At 39.4% G+C, this 16312-nt stretch overlaps 1 protein-coding gene across 7 annotated transcripts in view; it reads left to right on the top strand.

Moving 5' to 3' along the window:
* LOC143896393 (protein Skeletor, isoforms B/C) overlaps positions 1 to 16312 on the top strand; it is a 71571-nt gene that overhangs the window by 23920 nt on the left and 31339 nt on the right. For 5 of the 7 annotated variants that reach the window (XM_077408362.1, XM_077406127.1, XM_077409131.1 and 2 more), the window contains exon 2: positions 547 to 733. In XM_077408362.1, the coding sequence (XP_077264488.1) occupies positions 667 to 733 (67 nt within the window). In that variant the 5' untranslated portion in view covers positions 547 to 666. Of the gene's footprint in view, positions 1 to 16; positions 88 to 546; positions 734 to 16312 lie in introns of those variants that run through there. The other 2 variants (XM_077405301.1, XM_077404561.1) reach the window with 1 other exon arrangement.

Raw genomic sequence — 16312 nt, 5'->3', positions numbered from 1 at the left:
GCCGCGACGTCGAATTTTCTCTCAGTCGGCTTTCAGCCGGTAGATCGTTACCATCGATTTGTTCGGATCTTTCGTCGATCGCTCCTCGTGCGTATTGAACAGTCGCTCGTGACTTCGCATCGCTTGAGACGCATCAAGAGCTGCGAATTTCTCGTCGACTTATATCAGTATCTTTTTATTCGCGCATTCCAAATATCCTTCTCGTATTGTTTAAAAATCTAAATCTAAAATAGAGGCACTTGTTCCGATGTTACATTCTTACGCTTCAGATCGTTCTATCGCTATACAATCTTTCGTCGCCGACCCATGGTTTTTCTTCTGACGTTTAAATACCTCGCGATAAATTCCCTTAATTTACAAATCGAGCAGGTTTTCTCTAATTCACATATGATCATCGATAATAACTAAAAATTTAAATTACACTGGCAAACGTATCGTAGTTATCCTTGAAAATTAAAGATCATCGAGGTGATTGACGAGGTCTGTCCGCATGAGGAAGATTAGCGCGAAGATTAGCTCATTCGAGGTGTTCTTTTCGAATTGCAGATCGAATATAAGTGCGCGCGTGTGGTTCGTGTGTGTGTACATGTGCCATCATCACCACCGTCCGCAGCAGTAACGGAAAAGAAAGAGGGCTCGACCCGCAGTGGCCGGAATCATCGAAAAATGGACGCGACGCCGCAGCGAGTTATTTCCGGTTTACTTTTGTTCGTCCTCGTCACATTACACCTCGGTAAGTTCCTTTCATTGTTATCATAATTAACGAGCATGGTGCGATCGTCAAACCGCGCTGGAGTACACGACATTATGCCGGCCCGGAGAAATCAACTTGGAAGAAGAAAATGGCGCATAATTGTGCTTTCTCGGTTGCTTTCCGGAAATGTTCTAAATATCTATGATTATTTATTAATTAACAAGTTTTTGTAATTTTTCATGCCAATTTTTTACTAAAATTATTGTCAAGAATGCAAGATCCATGACAAAAATATATTTTTATATATATACTTTCTCGAAATATTCTTTTAAATTTAATTTTTTTTATACGTGATCATCAATTACGTGATTTATTTATGACATCGTGTACTAACTATTTAAATATCATATTTTATTTATACCTTTGATATTTATCTGGATCTTTTATCGACTCGTACATTTAGTTTAGCATTATTGCGTCATAATATAGTAACGCTACGTGCAAACGTCCGTAATATATGCGTGACGTATTACGACTATGCACACAGCCATTTTTCCGCTTACCGTGAGAGTTAATATATTTATTCAGCTCGTAATAGAGACTGGCATTGTGGTGTGTACTCCGAGAAAGCTGTGTTATAATAATTTAAAATGGATTCGCGTGCGGTGCATCGCGCTGTAAGAAGCAGTGCAAGCAGTTACCTACTGCAGTTATTGTTATTACGCCGCGCCCATTATTTTGCGGTAACGTTCGCATCTCGAGTCTTGTTATTACACAAAGCGATTTAAATTACGCGGCCTTCCGTTCCATGGTACAGGCGGATGCAGGAAAATACTTTGTGCGCGGCCTCTTGACCTCCCAGAGAGAAAAATACGCGGCTATAGTTTCGTAAATTTCGCCAAACTCCTCTGTGCAATTTGCGTCAACTCTCTGCGCGGGATACATCACTTCACACAATCGTCATTTAGCCGAGCTGTTCATAACAGAAGTAATATAAAGACTTCAAATTACTATAAAATGAGGGAGGTTCCAGGCTCGAACCCTGGCTGAGGTAATACTTTTTGCAATAAATTTAATAATTTAATTTAATAAAAATGAGATGCTTATATGTAAGTATCAAAGATTAAATCAATTTAGAAACGACCAAAACCCATGGTCGAAAAAGTCTTGACGATTAATCTGACCAAAACCAATGGTCGAATTGTCACGACATTAGTCAAACGTCGTCGAATATAAAAATAGAGTCTTTCTCGTTTATTAATTATTGGCGAAACAAATACATATACTTTTCTGTTACTATAAAAACAATTAATATAAAAAAAATTAATATGAAACATAAACGAGGTGATGTAGTACAAGTGAAAGTTATTGTCATCTTGTCAGCTTTTTTAAGGTCAGACGACTCAACATCATTGTTACATTCGTATACGTATGAAACGTGTATCTATCGCGATACAATCTGACAATGAGAGGAGCAAGGTTTCAAAATTTAACCTAACCACGGACAATTTACGACCTTGATCTACCTTTGGATTCTGTCAGCTCGAGAAGGACTGTCTGCACCGAGTTTTTTTGGTATACTTACTCTCTCGGTTTCAAATAAGAACGCAAGATACTCCCTATATTAAGACATTACTTTCCTGCGTTTTCTGCATTTATTCACGCAATATTGTTATTATCGTACATATAGAATTTAAGAATAAAAAAACTGATTTTTTTTAGATTCGTATGTATGTATATACATATCGGATTGTTTTATTTAAAAACGCTACCGCGAGAGTATAAGATTAGTTCTCCATCTTCGGAAGTATATCATGGATCGGAAGAACGTTCATGTTACATTGCGAAAAAAAAAAAGGAAAACGATAATTCAACGGCCTTGTTTCACACAAATTCGATCGTGGTTGGTCGTCGTTAACCGGTAAAAATCCGTCCAGTAGTTTTAGAGAAAATCGTGGACACAATACGTACATACACGTCGTATATAGAACCTTCTTTTTTTGAAGTCGGTTAAAAATAATGTCGCGATGTCGCCGCCAACACTCGTCGCGACTACGGCTGCAACTTGAAAACTTTTAGCGACTTAGGACTTAGAGGACGTAAATTGCAAAGGGGAAACGGGGACGCGGCCGTCTTGACGATGGGACGCACAAGTAGACGGCGGTAAATACGTCGCCGTAATTGCATAATGTCTACGGTGTGTGTACGGTCCGCGCCAAGATACCGAAGCCCTGGCCTGGTTTTTGCTAGAGGACTTTCACTCGGCATCACACACTATCTTCCTCTTTCTCCACCTGTCTCTTTCTGCCGATGCTGTGGGTCGTTTTCCGTCTCGTCGCTCGTTCCTCGCTCGTTTCCTCTCAAACGTCGGTCTCATCGACCGAACTCGCTTTCAAACCAGTTCGCCATCATCGGTGATTCGAAGGGCTCCGCCAAAATCGTCGGATAATCCATTTCAGCGATTTCACGGCGAACACAAAGGCGTGAATAAGTCAGCGTTATCGCACCGTTCCCTTCCGGGAATTCGATTTGTCTTACCTTGCTTTACTTATAATACAAAGTAATATCGGATTATCCATCTCATGTTTAGTAAAAAATGAGTTATTAAATCTTTTTACTGTTTAAAATGCCATCAGTAACCATGAATTATGACGCGCAAAGAGTCTCCGAGTAAAACATGCAACGAGATTTTATATAATCCTATATATGCTTTTTGATTCTTGAATCTTTATGCAGACGTTCTATCAAAAATAATGGTATATATTTTTTATATATAATACCGATTTTTTGTAATAAATGTAATTTTTTAAGAGTGGGCTTAACGGAGTTATATACTTTTGGAAGATGATTTTAAAATATACGCTACATATTTTTTATTAATTTTATATGATTTTCGAAACTCTTAATAATTAAGATATTTCTTTCAATTTATTATCATATAGACATTGTACGCTAATTTGTAAATGTCATGCGATATATTGCAAAAATTGTAGCTGCTTTTTCATTAAATACATTTAATTTTCACTAAAAATAAAACGATACATATTAATTATACAAATACTGCAATTTTTCTCATGCTAAATCTAAATTACATTTGGAAGAAATTGAACCTCGCGAATTCTTCTTTATATTCTTCTTTACGGATTACTTTCTAATCAAGTTCTATTAGTCTCTCTCTCTCTCTCTCTCTCTCCATGTTCTCTTGTATCTCATTTTATCTTTATTTAACGGAGTGTTCGCTTAATAGACGTAATGTATTGAAATTCTTTCGTAATTAAACTCAAGCTCTATTCTTAAACCACTGTTTCCACATATCAAAACGTGTTTTATAAAAAGCACATTTCACGTGATATTAGTTTTACAGAAATTTTTGCAGAAATTAACTTCCTCACATGCGTAAAGTGTTATTTCTCTCATAATTATTTAATATTAAATAACTGCCAATTATTTTAATTGTAAACATTTTATATAAAAATACTTAAAAAAAATTTTTTTTATTAAACTAATCTAGTAGGAAATTTATAATTCTAGAAACTTATTGTTAGTTTGCAAGAATCTTTATTTCTTCAATAGCTTATACATAACTCTGAAAAACTATTGATCTCTATATTATCACATATGTATTAAGGAGAGATTTCCACATCGCTCGTAGGGAGCTGTCCGAGGCCAAGAATACTCTATGATAAAAATTCTCGCTGACGATCACCGGCGGCGCCCACTTCAGAGGCACTACGACAGATTCCAAACGTCGAATCGATGTAAAACGAACACCGACGCGCGAGTATCGGCGAGGCGAGCGCGCGGCGTGTAGCCTCCAATAAACCCCGGTCGAAGCCGTTCGATCGCTCTCGACGAATCTCGAATCGGACAATACCCGGCCTCCTGACGCGGATACGGTCCCTCCGGCTCGTCCGGGATAACCCGCGAGGTCTCTCGGGCATACATATACGCCCGCATGTTGCCGGCGGGGCATAATGCCACGAGTACAACTCCCCCCGGTTGTACATACTCGTGGCGCTATCAAACACGAGGGGGGAAAGATAGTCTCTCTATCTGTCTAGCTCTCTATCCATCTTTATCTTTTTTTCCGGGGATTTCTTCCGGGTCAGCGAGCCAGTCTCGATCGCGCTCTTACAGATTATACGGGGTACTTGTTGGTGCGTGACGCGAGGCGCATCCCGAAGCGCATGGCGTACCCGCGTAAGCTGCGAATCCCCCCCCTCCGGGCGCCGCGAGCTGCGTCGTCTCGAATCTCCGTTCGACGGTACGGATATTGCGAATCGTGGCACCGACAATATTTCACGAGAGATCGACCGTTCATCGCTCGACACATCGGCTCACGTTTCACGGATACTTGTTCTTCTGTGGAGAGAGCGTATACAGAACGGGCCAAAGCCCACTGTCCTGAGAGCGAAACTAGCCGAGAGAAACTTTAACGATTTTTGTTTTATTAATACTTGGACCGTGTCGCGTCACTTTCTTGATTGCTTTAAAACGTTACTTTAAAGAGTGGTATACTCTGTAGGAGCCTATTTATCTATCAGAAAATGGCACTTCAACTTAAAATATGTTAAGACTATTCAGTTTAGTAAACTTATCGCGAGATATCTAATGAATAATCCAACTATAATTTTGTTCTCATACTTATTAAAAATGCGTTTTGAAATATACAAAAATGATAACAATTATAAAAGATTATATTTTAACTTGAACATGATTTTTATTTTTCATTAACGCGCGTAATAATACACGTCATCCTTGCCGAATTAGTTTAAAAATCCGCACTGACAAGATCCTTTAAAAATTGACGCCGGTATACCTAATACGGAAAAAAAGGGTTAGCTATATTACCTATAGCAAATCTAGCCGTAAAATATGGATAATTAACATTCTTTGCAGCGAGAGCTATAATTTAGCACCAGTAGCAAAATCTTTTGCAATTATTACTAAATTATAGCTCTCGCTGCAAAAAAATGTTAGTTATCCATATTTTACGACTAGCTATAAGTGCGGTTAATCCTTTTTCCCGTGCATTCGGGTCTATGCGATTACGAGCCGTCGTAACATACACGAGGCGTTTGTTTTCTCTGTTAGTTTTCAGCACCGTGGGATTATCGAGCTTCGGCCTACGGTCCACAGTGTTCAGCTTGCTCAGCCTCACGGCACGCTACGGTGGTAGTACTCGTCGTAGTAACGTTCGTATAGTAAACCAGCACGTAATGGTACACGTGAAGGCGCGGGTTGCGCAAGCGCTGGGATATCCTTCATAGACGTATGCGCGTGTGTGAGTGTCGGGTGCCCAGGGGGATTTGTGTGTATGTGTGACGTGCACGTCGTAATCGTCTGCACTTTTTCGCGATGCGCTTCGTGTCTGATAACTAATGAGAATAAAGGGGGACGACGAACAACGCGTCGCGGTACGCTATCCATTACGAAAAATCATCGTGTAGCAATTGATTAATCCAGGATACTTGCTGATTTTCTGCTTTCTTCCTCTCTTTCCCGTCTTCGCTTGTGCGGCTAAGGGAATCGCACAATACGCGGAAAATCGAGAGAATATTTACATAGACAATACGTTGTATAACTAGAGATGTTTGTGGTGTTTGCACAGGCGACGATATCGGTAGTTCGCTTTGGGTATTTGGGACGTGGCACATCGACATTTTATTGTTGATATTGTACCGGAATTTGACACTTTTCGAATATTATATACGATATGTTTTTACAACATATATACCTAACAACTTAGATTTTCCTTACATAATTAGATTTTCCTTAATTCATTGTTGCGAAAAATTTCTTTTCTGATTATCATAAGCGACAGTGATAAATTTTTCAATCTAATATCTGGGTCTTGTATTTAAAGAATGGCATGAAATATAATAACAGGTACTATACACAATTGCAGGCATGTTGTCACATTTTCCGTCGCATAACAAGTTTCAAATAACAAGATGGTCAATCCGTTATTCTACGTAATAATTTCATAATGGAAAATTATAGATCCTATAAAATAATAAATCTCGGAGACTTGATAAGAGCTATTTGTGGGACATTTGACAATTACGTGCTTTCTACAAGAGAGAACTCAGGTAAATTATTACTTATATTTATACGGTGCTATAATCTTTTATGCGTGCATTAAACGACAATTAAGATGCAATTATGCTTCCTCGGAGAGCAATGACAGAACATTTGCACTTTGCACAGCTTGAAATAATAAGGTTGCTAATTAATTCACTTTCTATTTTTATATAGAGTAGTTACGTCTTATGATTTCGACCTTGCGTTCACTACGCACCTTGGCACTAATAGAACGAATTTACAATGCGTTACAACTGCTTATGGAATTTGAGCAATGCGTCATCCTTTCTCACGTCCATGATCTAGATTACCATTGAAATCTGTATCTGTATCTGTATCGTTCTTCAAAGCACAAGATTTTTAAGATGACAACGTTATTATCCCTTGCTAGTCTTCGTGAATAATTTGACAACTATATAAGCGAAGTGAAGAATTGTCGCATAAATTCCAATCAATGTCATAAAGAGAGAGAGATTACGGTATAAGATAAATAAAATAAAATAAAATTTTATGTGAAAACATCTATGAATTTATTCTAGAATAACTTGAAAAACTAATCAACATATATATTATTATACAGTGTTGTCGGTATACATCATATTTGATAGTTGAACTGAGATTTATTTCTATTTTATGGCTTGAAACGCGCAAATAAGAAGGTATTTCACAGTATAGGTATTCAAACGTGAAACGTTTTTCTCCGTTTCAAAATCGCGGAATGGCGGTCTCGGTGCTTTAGCTCTCGAATCTATTGATATAAAAATTGCAAAAGTTACAGTACGGTGTCCCACATGTACAAGCAGGGTGCACTCTATGTAATTGGAGTCGGTAAGCGGGATACATTCAATGCGTGTACTTGTTGCTCGATCGCCAGATGTGCGATTCCCAGCGTGGCGTTTATATGGATGTTGGGAAGTGATGAGCATACGGCGTTGGCCATCCCCAAATTCTGCGGCTCAAGCTTAATCGATGTAAATGGTGGCCGATTTGAGAGAAAGAGAGAGAGAGAGAGAGAGAGAGAGAGAGAGAGAGCGCTTTTCCTTCGATCGTTCTTTTCTGCCATTTAATCGCCACAATCTGTCGTAACTTACTACCTATGAATATTACGGAAATCGCGTTATTCTTTGATCCAGGTTAAATCCCGAGCAAATCGCGATCCACGCGATTTCCACTGCGTCTTTCTTCATGCCGGATTTTCGTAATCGCGAAGACATTCGTCGATGATCGTGTTCGTTAAATGATTCTGCGACGTGTCGGCCTTTTGTTAGAAGCCGGACGAAGACCAGGCGATTTGGCCTGATCACTTGAAGCAGATGATCTTGTGTGACTTTGCGATTGCATTCTCATTTCTACTTCAATTCTTAATCATCGCTTCGCTTTTATGCCTGAAATTTAGTATTATAAATTTCGAAATATTTGCATACGTGTTTATTAAAAGATTGGCTTTTTTACGAGTATATAGTTCTATATACTTTTATTTTAGGCTTGCTTCTTTATACAAGAATAAATTGGTCCGTCGCAGGCACACGCACTTAGATATGAAATAAGATAGCGTGCTTGTCAGTTAATCATAATTTGAGGGTGAAATTAAAATTTTTATTCCTCATGCTGCTTCCTGAGAGTTTCTTTAGCTGGAGAATATTTCTTTCATCTTTTACGTCCTAAGGCATAAGAACCGAGATTAATTTCTTTCCTTAAATGCGTCTGTATATTCAGAATAATATATTGCAAAAAGGGAACAAAATATATTATTAAAAAATATATATATTATTTTGCATATTTGTTTTAAGTATTTATCTTTGCTATCGACGATGTTTTCGCTATTCTATTCTGCTACGTAAATACGCTTTTTCAAATAAATGCGATTTGATGCGGATCACCCGGAAAAGGTGATTCTTATTTTTTGGAGGCATTGTGCCATCCCCGACTTCTCGTAATCTCGGATTTTCGCGGTCCCGGCTTCCTACATTTTGAATTTTCCGATAGGATCTCGTGCGTGTCGATATTGTAAATTAATCGATTGTATTGACATCCGAGTCTTGTATGAAAACTTCTCCTTTCGCGGATTTTCTTCCCCCCTCTCGTCCTTTGTCCCTTTTTGTCAAGCCCTTCCCTTTGCAGCGCGATACCTCGGCAATTGTATCGCCTCTACCCATTACCAAAACGAACAACTCGATCCCGCGGGGGTGAGAGAGAAGCCGAGGAGTAACGTTGAGAGAAACAATTTAACTAATGGATATCGGCCGGGAAAGTCCTATACGATTGCGTTGTGCCTCACACCTTCATCCCGTCATTTTGAGTTATTTGCAAGGAAAGAGTGTAAAAAAATGTCTCTTACGCAATGATTATACGACGTGTCGCAATAGAAATAATTGCTAATCGAGAGTCATGAAAAATAAAAGGAAACACACGCCGCATAACAAACTTGAAAATTCCTTGTGATTTTGTTGTGTTTTTTGCGTCATGACACACTCACAAGGGTTCTCTCTTTTTTGTCTGTGTTTCGTGTTTTCTACCTCCTTTCATGCCCTCGTGACGTCCGACAGTCGTAGTTGTTGATACGCGATTCGAATTCCTACGGAAACCGATCGATGTAGACTGATGGCATTCACTTGGGGTATAATACAACGACGAGAATGCAGGTTGAGGATTTGATGTAATATAAACGCGCAAAATCGAAATGTATATGAATAGAAATTACCATTCGAAGAATGGACATTTATTACGTACATATAAAATATTAGAAACACGGTATTCCAAAACATTACATTTCTAATTATTTCTATTTTTTGTAACTTTTTTTATCTTATAGCTTTACGCAACTCCTCGACTTTTTATAATTTAAAACATTTTAGGGCTAGTTTCTTACCTGCGGTCGAAATAATTGTATTTCTCGGTATTTTTGTTCCTTGAAATATCAATAATCTCGATAGTAGTAAAAATCTATCTTATAAACTCTCATCAACATAATAGGCATAATCATTTAGTCGACATTTCTTCAATCGACTAAATTATTTGGCCTGTTATTTGCAGCAACAAGTTAGCGATGGAATATTCGACCTGATTTGCCGATTGTACCTTAGACAACTGCCATTTGCGTATCTTCCGAGTACATGATGCTTTATTAGATAGGCGGGAGGTATACACGTTCCGTTACGAGATCAGTATCGACCAGCCGTCTTCCCTGTTTGTCCTCCACAAGTGCTTGCTAATTACATAATCAAATATCACAAACTAGAAAAAAGAAACACTTTGACCAAAAAATCGCGTTTGCGGTACAATGCACATAATATACACAATAAAAAAATCTGATTCATTATCATCATTAAAAAATCCTTCTTCTTAAAGAATTTTATAAGTTAGTATAGATTTTATATTGTGTGATAAAAAATACGATTTTTTTTAATAAGATGACAAATATATTACGGAATGTTTTTTTTACACAAACAGATAAGCAGTTTCTTCTATAAGAATTTAAATCTTATAAGCTATTACACGCAATTTTCCTCTTATCAAGTAATAATAATAAATGTTTAAAAATTGAATTATTTTTTAAAATAGGAGATATATCTCATATAATGTAATCGAAAGCGGGCTCGATCAAGATTAACGTTAATCGACGTTGCAACCGAGCCTCGAAAAAGCTGAAAATAGCGTCTTCCGGAGTAGGTTAGCCATTAGTCAGCCGGGCGCGACTTTGTGACTTCCGGTAGACGATCACGCCACGCCACGCTACGCCACGCGTAAATTGTCATAATCGTCGCCGTGCGTGATGCATTGTACACGGGTGCATGACGAATGTCCCGACTCGATATCATTATCGCCCAGTCTCGCGCCACGCCGCGCCCGCCGTCCACCTCCAGCCTCGACGACGACGCTTCGCCGGGGGCGATCCGCCACCTTCGATCTCGCTCTCCCGGCCCTTTCCACCATCCCAACCCCTCCGTTCCGACGATTTCGGTTCCCACGGAGCGCGTTACGCGAACCTGCTTCTACTACGGGGCACGTAAATACGTGTACGTCGTTCAATCGATATGCGACGGCAGCCGCATCTGCGTGTCTCTGCGCGCGTATATGCGTATACGCCTGGTGCGCGCGCGGGGGATGACATTCATATCGCGGTAGAACTCAAACACGAATCGGAGAGAGAGAGAGAGAGAGAGGGATGGAGCTGTGTAATATCGCTTCCCTTGCCTACGCGTTTTAGTACGTGCTATCGATGCGAGAGAACGTTTGGCACGATCTTCGTTCACGATCACTTTCATTCGGAATGTATATATATATGTATCGCGAATATGTATACCGAGGTAACACATGAGCAATTATCGGACTACAAATTGTGTTTCCCACAATTGAATGTTTATTACAATTATACAATTTGTAATATATAGTAAATAGTCCCAGGGGTGATTCACAACATTTAGTAAATATCTTCAAACATTAACGTAGATGTACCGTTTTAATAAATTGTTGTAATTACAATATACAATTTATGGAGTGATTGTAATTCTTGTTGATATGTGGTGTGCAACAATTGCGCGAGAAATAATGAAGTTAATAAAACGAACGATTATAAACGAGCGAAAATTTTTTTTTCCATATTTTTACGAATAAATAAATATTTTCTCTCTGATGACATTTCAGTCTGATACTCCAGCTTCTACAGACTTCTCGCTGTCGAATGTTCATTCGCACTATTAATTTCTCTACACCTTGTATGTTATCATTGTTATCGAAAGGGCGCGGTTTCGTTTAAAAGAAGAAATAAAGCGAAAATAGGCAATCACGAGATAAATTTTCAAGTGGCGCAACAACCACGTCGCCGTAAGACGACGTTTTTATTTCCAGTATCCTGGAAATGAACGGCGTCCCGTGGTGCGACTTGAGCCACCGGTTCCGTCCTCGCGGCACGCGTTCTATTTCCCCGAGATTTCATTTCTCTCTCTCTCTCTCTCTCTCTCTCTCTCTCTCTCTCTCTCTCTCTCTCTCGCAACGACCCCCTGCCTGGCCGCTCGAGCCGAACGTTAACCGATCGACCAAGAAGGGTTTCGCGCGTGATGTTTCCAGCACTCGAGAGCCACGCGAGTGCTTATATCGGATGGCAAACGCGGTCATTCAAGAGCGGAACGCCGACGGGGACCTTCTCCTCGTCGCACTCGCGCCCGGTGAAGTGCGCGGAATATAGCGTATTCGGGCCGCGCTCGCCAACAAGAATCGTACGATTATGTCAGTGCGATATTGCGAGGGACGACGGGACGGTGGTCTTAATGCATTTGGCGAGGTAGCTACGGTACGCATCACCAGGCACCCTTTCTGCAAGCTCAGCACTCACCCCCCCCTCTCTTTCTCTCTCTCTCTCTCTCTCTCTCTCTCTCTCTCTCTCTCTCTCTCTCTCTCTCTCTCTCTCTCTCTCTTTCTCTCTCTCTCTCTAGCTTCTCTCGGTCTCTGTTCCTATCTCTCGTTATATTCTTCCTCTCTTCATCTCTCTTTTCCTCTGTGTTCCTATGTGCCTCTCTTTATCCCTCCTCGAGAGGGTGTAATGGCCCTAAAACGAAGCGGGCGAAGTCCTTGGCTTTAATCTCTTAACGGGCAAACGACAAAAAATATCAGTCTTACTCTTCTTACGAGATGGATAAAAGTCGTCGACTCGCACGTTCGATTAAGAGATTACCTCGTCTGCGATAATTATCAGCGGCGTTGCGTCTCTTGTTTAGGACGCAGCTCTTTTACGGATTTTGCTATTCCTTGTTTAACTGCATGACGCTTAAATAAATTTTACGAAAATTAATTTTGCCAATTTCTACTTTGTAATTGCGATAGTTTTTATCCCAATTCAGACTAAAATGAATTTACTGAATTTAGATAAAAATTAGTGTAATAAATGTTCACACAAAGTGAATATTCTTCATAAAACTTACTTTACTTTAATTACAAACAAATAACTATTTATATTTAACTCTCTTGTGTGTGCGATTAAAAATACACAGGAAAATTAGTGTTAACTAATTATGATAAACATTTGGAAAGAAATAAAAAAGTATGAAATCAATTGCTAGTTTTTAAAAATTGATTAACATTTTATTTTTTATTTAACAAAATAGCCTATAAAATGACTATCAAGTAATTTTTAATAAGTAAGTTGTTAATTTTATTACTTAAATTCAGTTTTTTCCTATTACAATATACAGTAAGGATTAATTCCATGTTTTGATAATGAAATATGATAACAAACGACTTTTACATTTCACACTCGACTTGAGTTATGATGACACGAGAGTGAGCTTGATGACTTACGATATACATATAGGAACGAGCAGTTAGCTGGCATGCTGGTTTTGGACGATAATATTTTACGAACATGTCTAGGAATTCGTTCTGCGATGTGCAAACTGCTTGAACTACATCTAGAAATTACGTTGCTGTATTTGAGAACATAGTAACTGCTCTGCTAAATACGCTTTGGAGTTGTGATATATTAACATTCGAATAAACTTCCTTTATTTGTATGCCGAAGGGAAGCTAAACGTCTGAACATTTTTATGAAGCTACAAATAAGTCACAGTGTGGCATTGTTTTCGAACAACCTCAGAAAAAGACACAATTTAATTTGATCTAATATTTTTTTCTGGTTTCCTTCTTAATCACTTTATATATTGATACGTCATGTGCACACAACAAAAATGCAATATGTAAATTATTTGATAAAGTCTAAAATTATTGTACAAAATTAAGTTTATTTGAATTATTTTTCACATTAATTTTATATGTTCAACATGCGTGCTGTGTTGATCGTTGCTATTGTTGATTGATGATGAGTTTTAAATAATTACACACATATCTGCGTTGTATAATTTATAGCTGACTGTTTCCGTGATATTCTATATCTTATTGTTTTTATGTGTGAATAAGATTGAGTATTTTAGATATAAGTTTGAGTAATTATTTTTTTCACAAGAAGATAAGAATTGATCTTCAAATCGCATTAATCAGCGCGCATGTACTTAGTCCGCAAAAGTCCGTTTGATAGTTAGCGAAATATAAATTACACAATCTCGAGATATCTGTACTTGATAAACATGCGTAAATACTGGTAAGTTGAAGAGAAAGAATTTATTATATATTTCTAAAGCAAAAAAAAAATATATATAAATTGTTTTTAATTCTGAGAGAGAAATGTATTAAAATCTCTTAAAAAGTTTGTTATTGTACAGGTTGTGCGTATTTAAACCGAATATGCTAAAAATTATTTCAAAAAAGCAATTTTTTTGAATATCACGAATTATATTATAGAATACAAAAATTATTTCTATACAAGATTTCTATAGTTCTATGAATCGTAGATTTTAGAGTAAATACAATTCGATGACTAAACCTAAATATTCTGCAACTCGCTGACAATAAGAAAGATGCAAGATGTTTTTTTTTTAAATTCTACTGAATGCTCGACGATCGCGGGCGAATAATAAAACGCGCGCGTGCAAATCTCTCTTTCCATTAGTTTCAAATTCACGCTGGGTGTCGCGACGATGGCTCTGTCGGTCGGGAGCACTTAGAAAATCGATAAGCCCTGGCTCGCTTGATCCGCCGTTGGCTGCTGCCAGGCCATATCTTGATTAAAATCAGTGCCACCGCCCGGTGCTCTCCTTTCTTCGGCGTTTCCCCGCCGGTTCTCCCGCGCTCCCGTCGTCGCCAACGCCGCCGCGCGATGAATCCGGTTAGTCTCGTTAACGTCCTAAGTCACAGAGAGACTCGCCCGCCGTCCCCCGTTACTTTCTCTCCTACGGAGAAAACCTAGCGTGCGGAGCGACGCCGACGCCGACGCGACGGGGGAATCACCTGGGAACATCTCTCGCCGTTGATGCTCGCTTGGCGATCGAACGTGATGTCGGAAGGAAAGGCTGGCTGGGTTCGCTTGGTCGACCACGTTGCGAGATCCGTGCTCGACGAAAGTGAAAGCGCACATATACGTTGCCCGGCGCGCAACCGATCGCGTATACCGGCTTAGGAATGTGTATCTCTCGGGCTACTATTTCTGCTCGAACGCGCAAATTGAAACCGGTCGTAGAAAATCTATCTCTTTTTCCTTTTCTTTGTCTTGCCGGTGACCTGCGATCGGCGATGGTAATTGAAAATTGGAGATTTGCGGCAATCGCGACGCGGACGTTCGGAAACACGCTCCGAGAGCGAATACAATTTCCGAGGGGCTCAGATTTCCCGTGTGTTGCGGACCGATACGCGAGACCGATCTCGACGCGCGGCCGAGACCACGAAAACGTTGCGCGTTTCTCCCTTGAAGGAGGTGCGCGATGTTCGCAACGCGACGCCGCAAATGCAAACGCGCATCCACAGCCACTTTGTCCTGATCCGTCTGATCCGTCACCGCGTTATACGTACGTACATCACGATGCGCGTTCGCGCTTTGTCGAGCAAAAAGCAGATTAGGGGTCCGGTCAATCCTCTGTTGAATACGCGTCACAAAGAATCCATCGGATTCGTATGACAGTGATAGTGAAGACCATCATACGTCATCACGCGCTAACGAACCTTATACGCTCACGCGTACGCATTTGCGGCGCATGCAATATGCTTTGTATCGAGGCTCCGATGCCTCGGGGCCAAGGGGGCATTTCCCCAGGTCGCGACGGTCCCTAAGACGACCCTAGCTAAGATCAATGTGTGTCGGGGGACTATTCGAAGAACCTATACGCAATTCGGAAGCCGATCGGCAGAGAGGGAGAGAGAGACGGATAGATGAGGAAGGGGTATTGACAAGTGGGTGCTGTTTACCGTGCTCAAATGTTGACCGAACACCGAACTCCCTCGATCGTCCTAGCACCATATATCCTGCTTTCAAACGAATCTCGCGGAGTCTATGGCGAGCTTTCATTTGTGTAGTGGACCAGCTAAATGCGTGCCTCCCCGCATCAATATAAAGGTTTCGTTGAAATTAGTCTGAAATTTTTTTGCGATAGGAGATATAAACAAATGGATAAAACATCTCGGACATATGTATAAAGTCGTAGGTTCATTATGTTAACTAAAGAGCTATTAAAATTTAGTGTCATTTTCTTAAAACGTGGTGCTCCTCTTTATTTCATGTATCGAGAGTGAATGTACGGATTCGATATAGAGTAATACAGGCGCATATATATGTGCCTATTTCTCATCTATTTTTAATGACTCTTTAGTTAACATACTGAGACTATGGCCGGTATTCATAATCAGATCTTATTTCAAGACCGTCTTAAGTAATATCTTAAATGCTAATACGGCTCTGTGCGTGGTTAAAATGACATCTTAAGATTGTACTTAAGATGGTCTTAAATATAAGGAACCGACTATGAATACCGGCCTATGACGCGACAAACAATAAACAAATTTAGATCTTTTTCTTGTATAGAATCTGGTAAAAAAGACGATCCTTCTATTCTTTTTTTTCTGTAAATATCAAAATCCTTGTTTCAAAAATATGAATTTTTTAATTACTCGTTGTCTCGCGCGAGTATACTGATGTGTATAACATGAAAACAAATG

The sequence above is a fragment of the Temnothorax americanus genome, unplaced genomic scaffold (assembly GCF_048541705.1).
Source record: "Temnothorax americanus isolate GAGA-0224 unplaced genomic scaffold, ASM4854170v1 Scaffold1, whole genome shotgun sequence".
Lineage (NCBI taxonomy): Eukaryota > Metazoa > Arthropoda > Insecta > Hymenoptera > Formicidae > Temnothorax > Temnothorax americanus.
The sequence above is the reverse complement of the archived record's forward strand: the minus strand, read 5'-3'. Positions and strand labels throughout refer to the sequence as shown.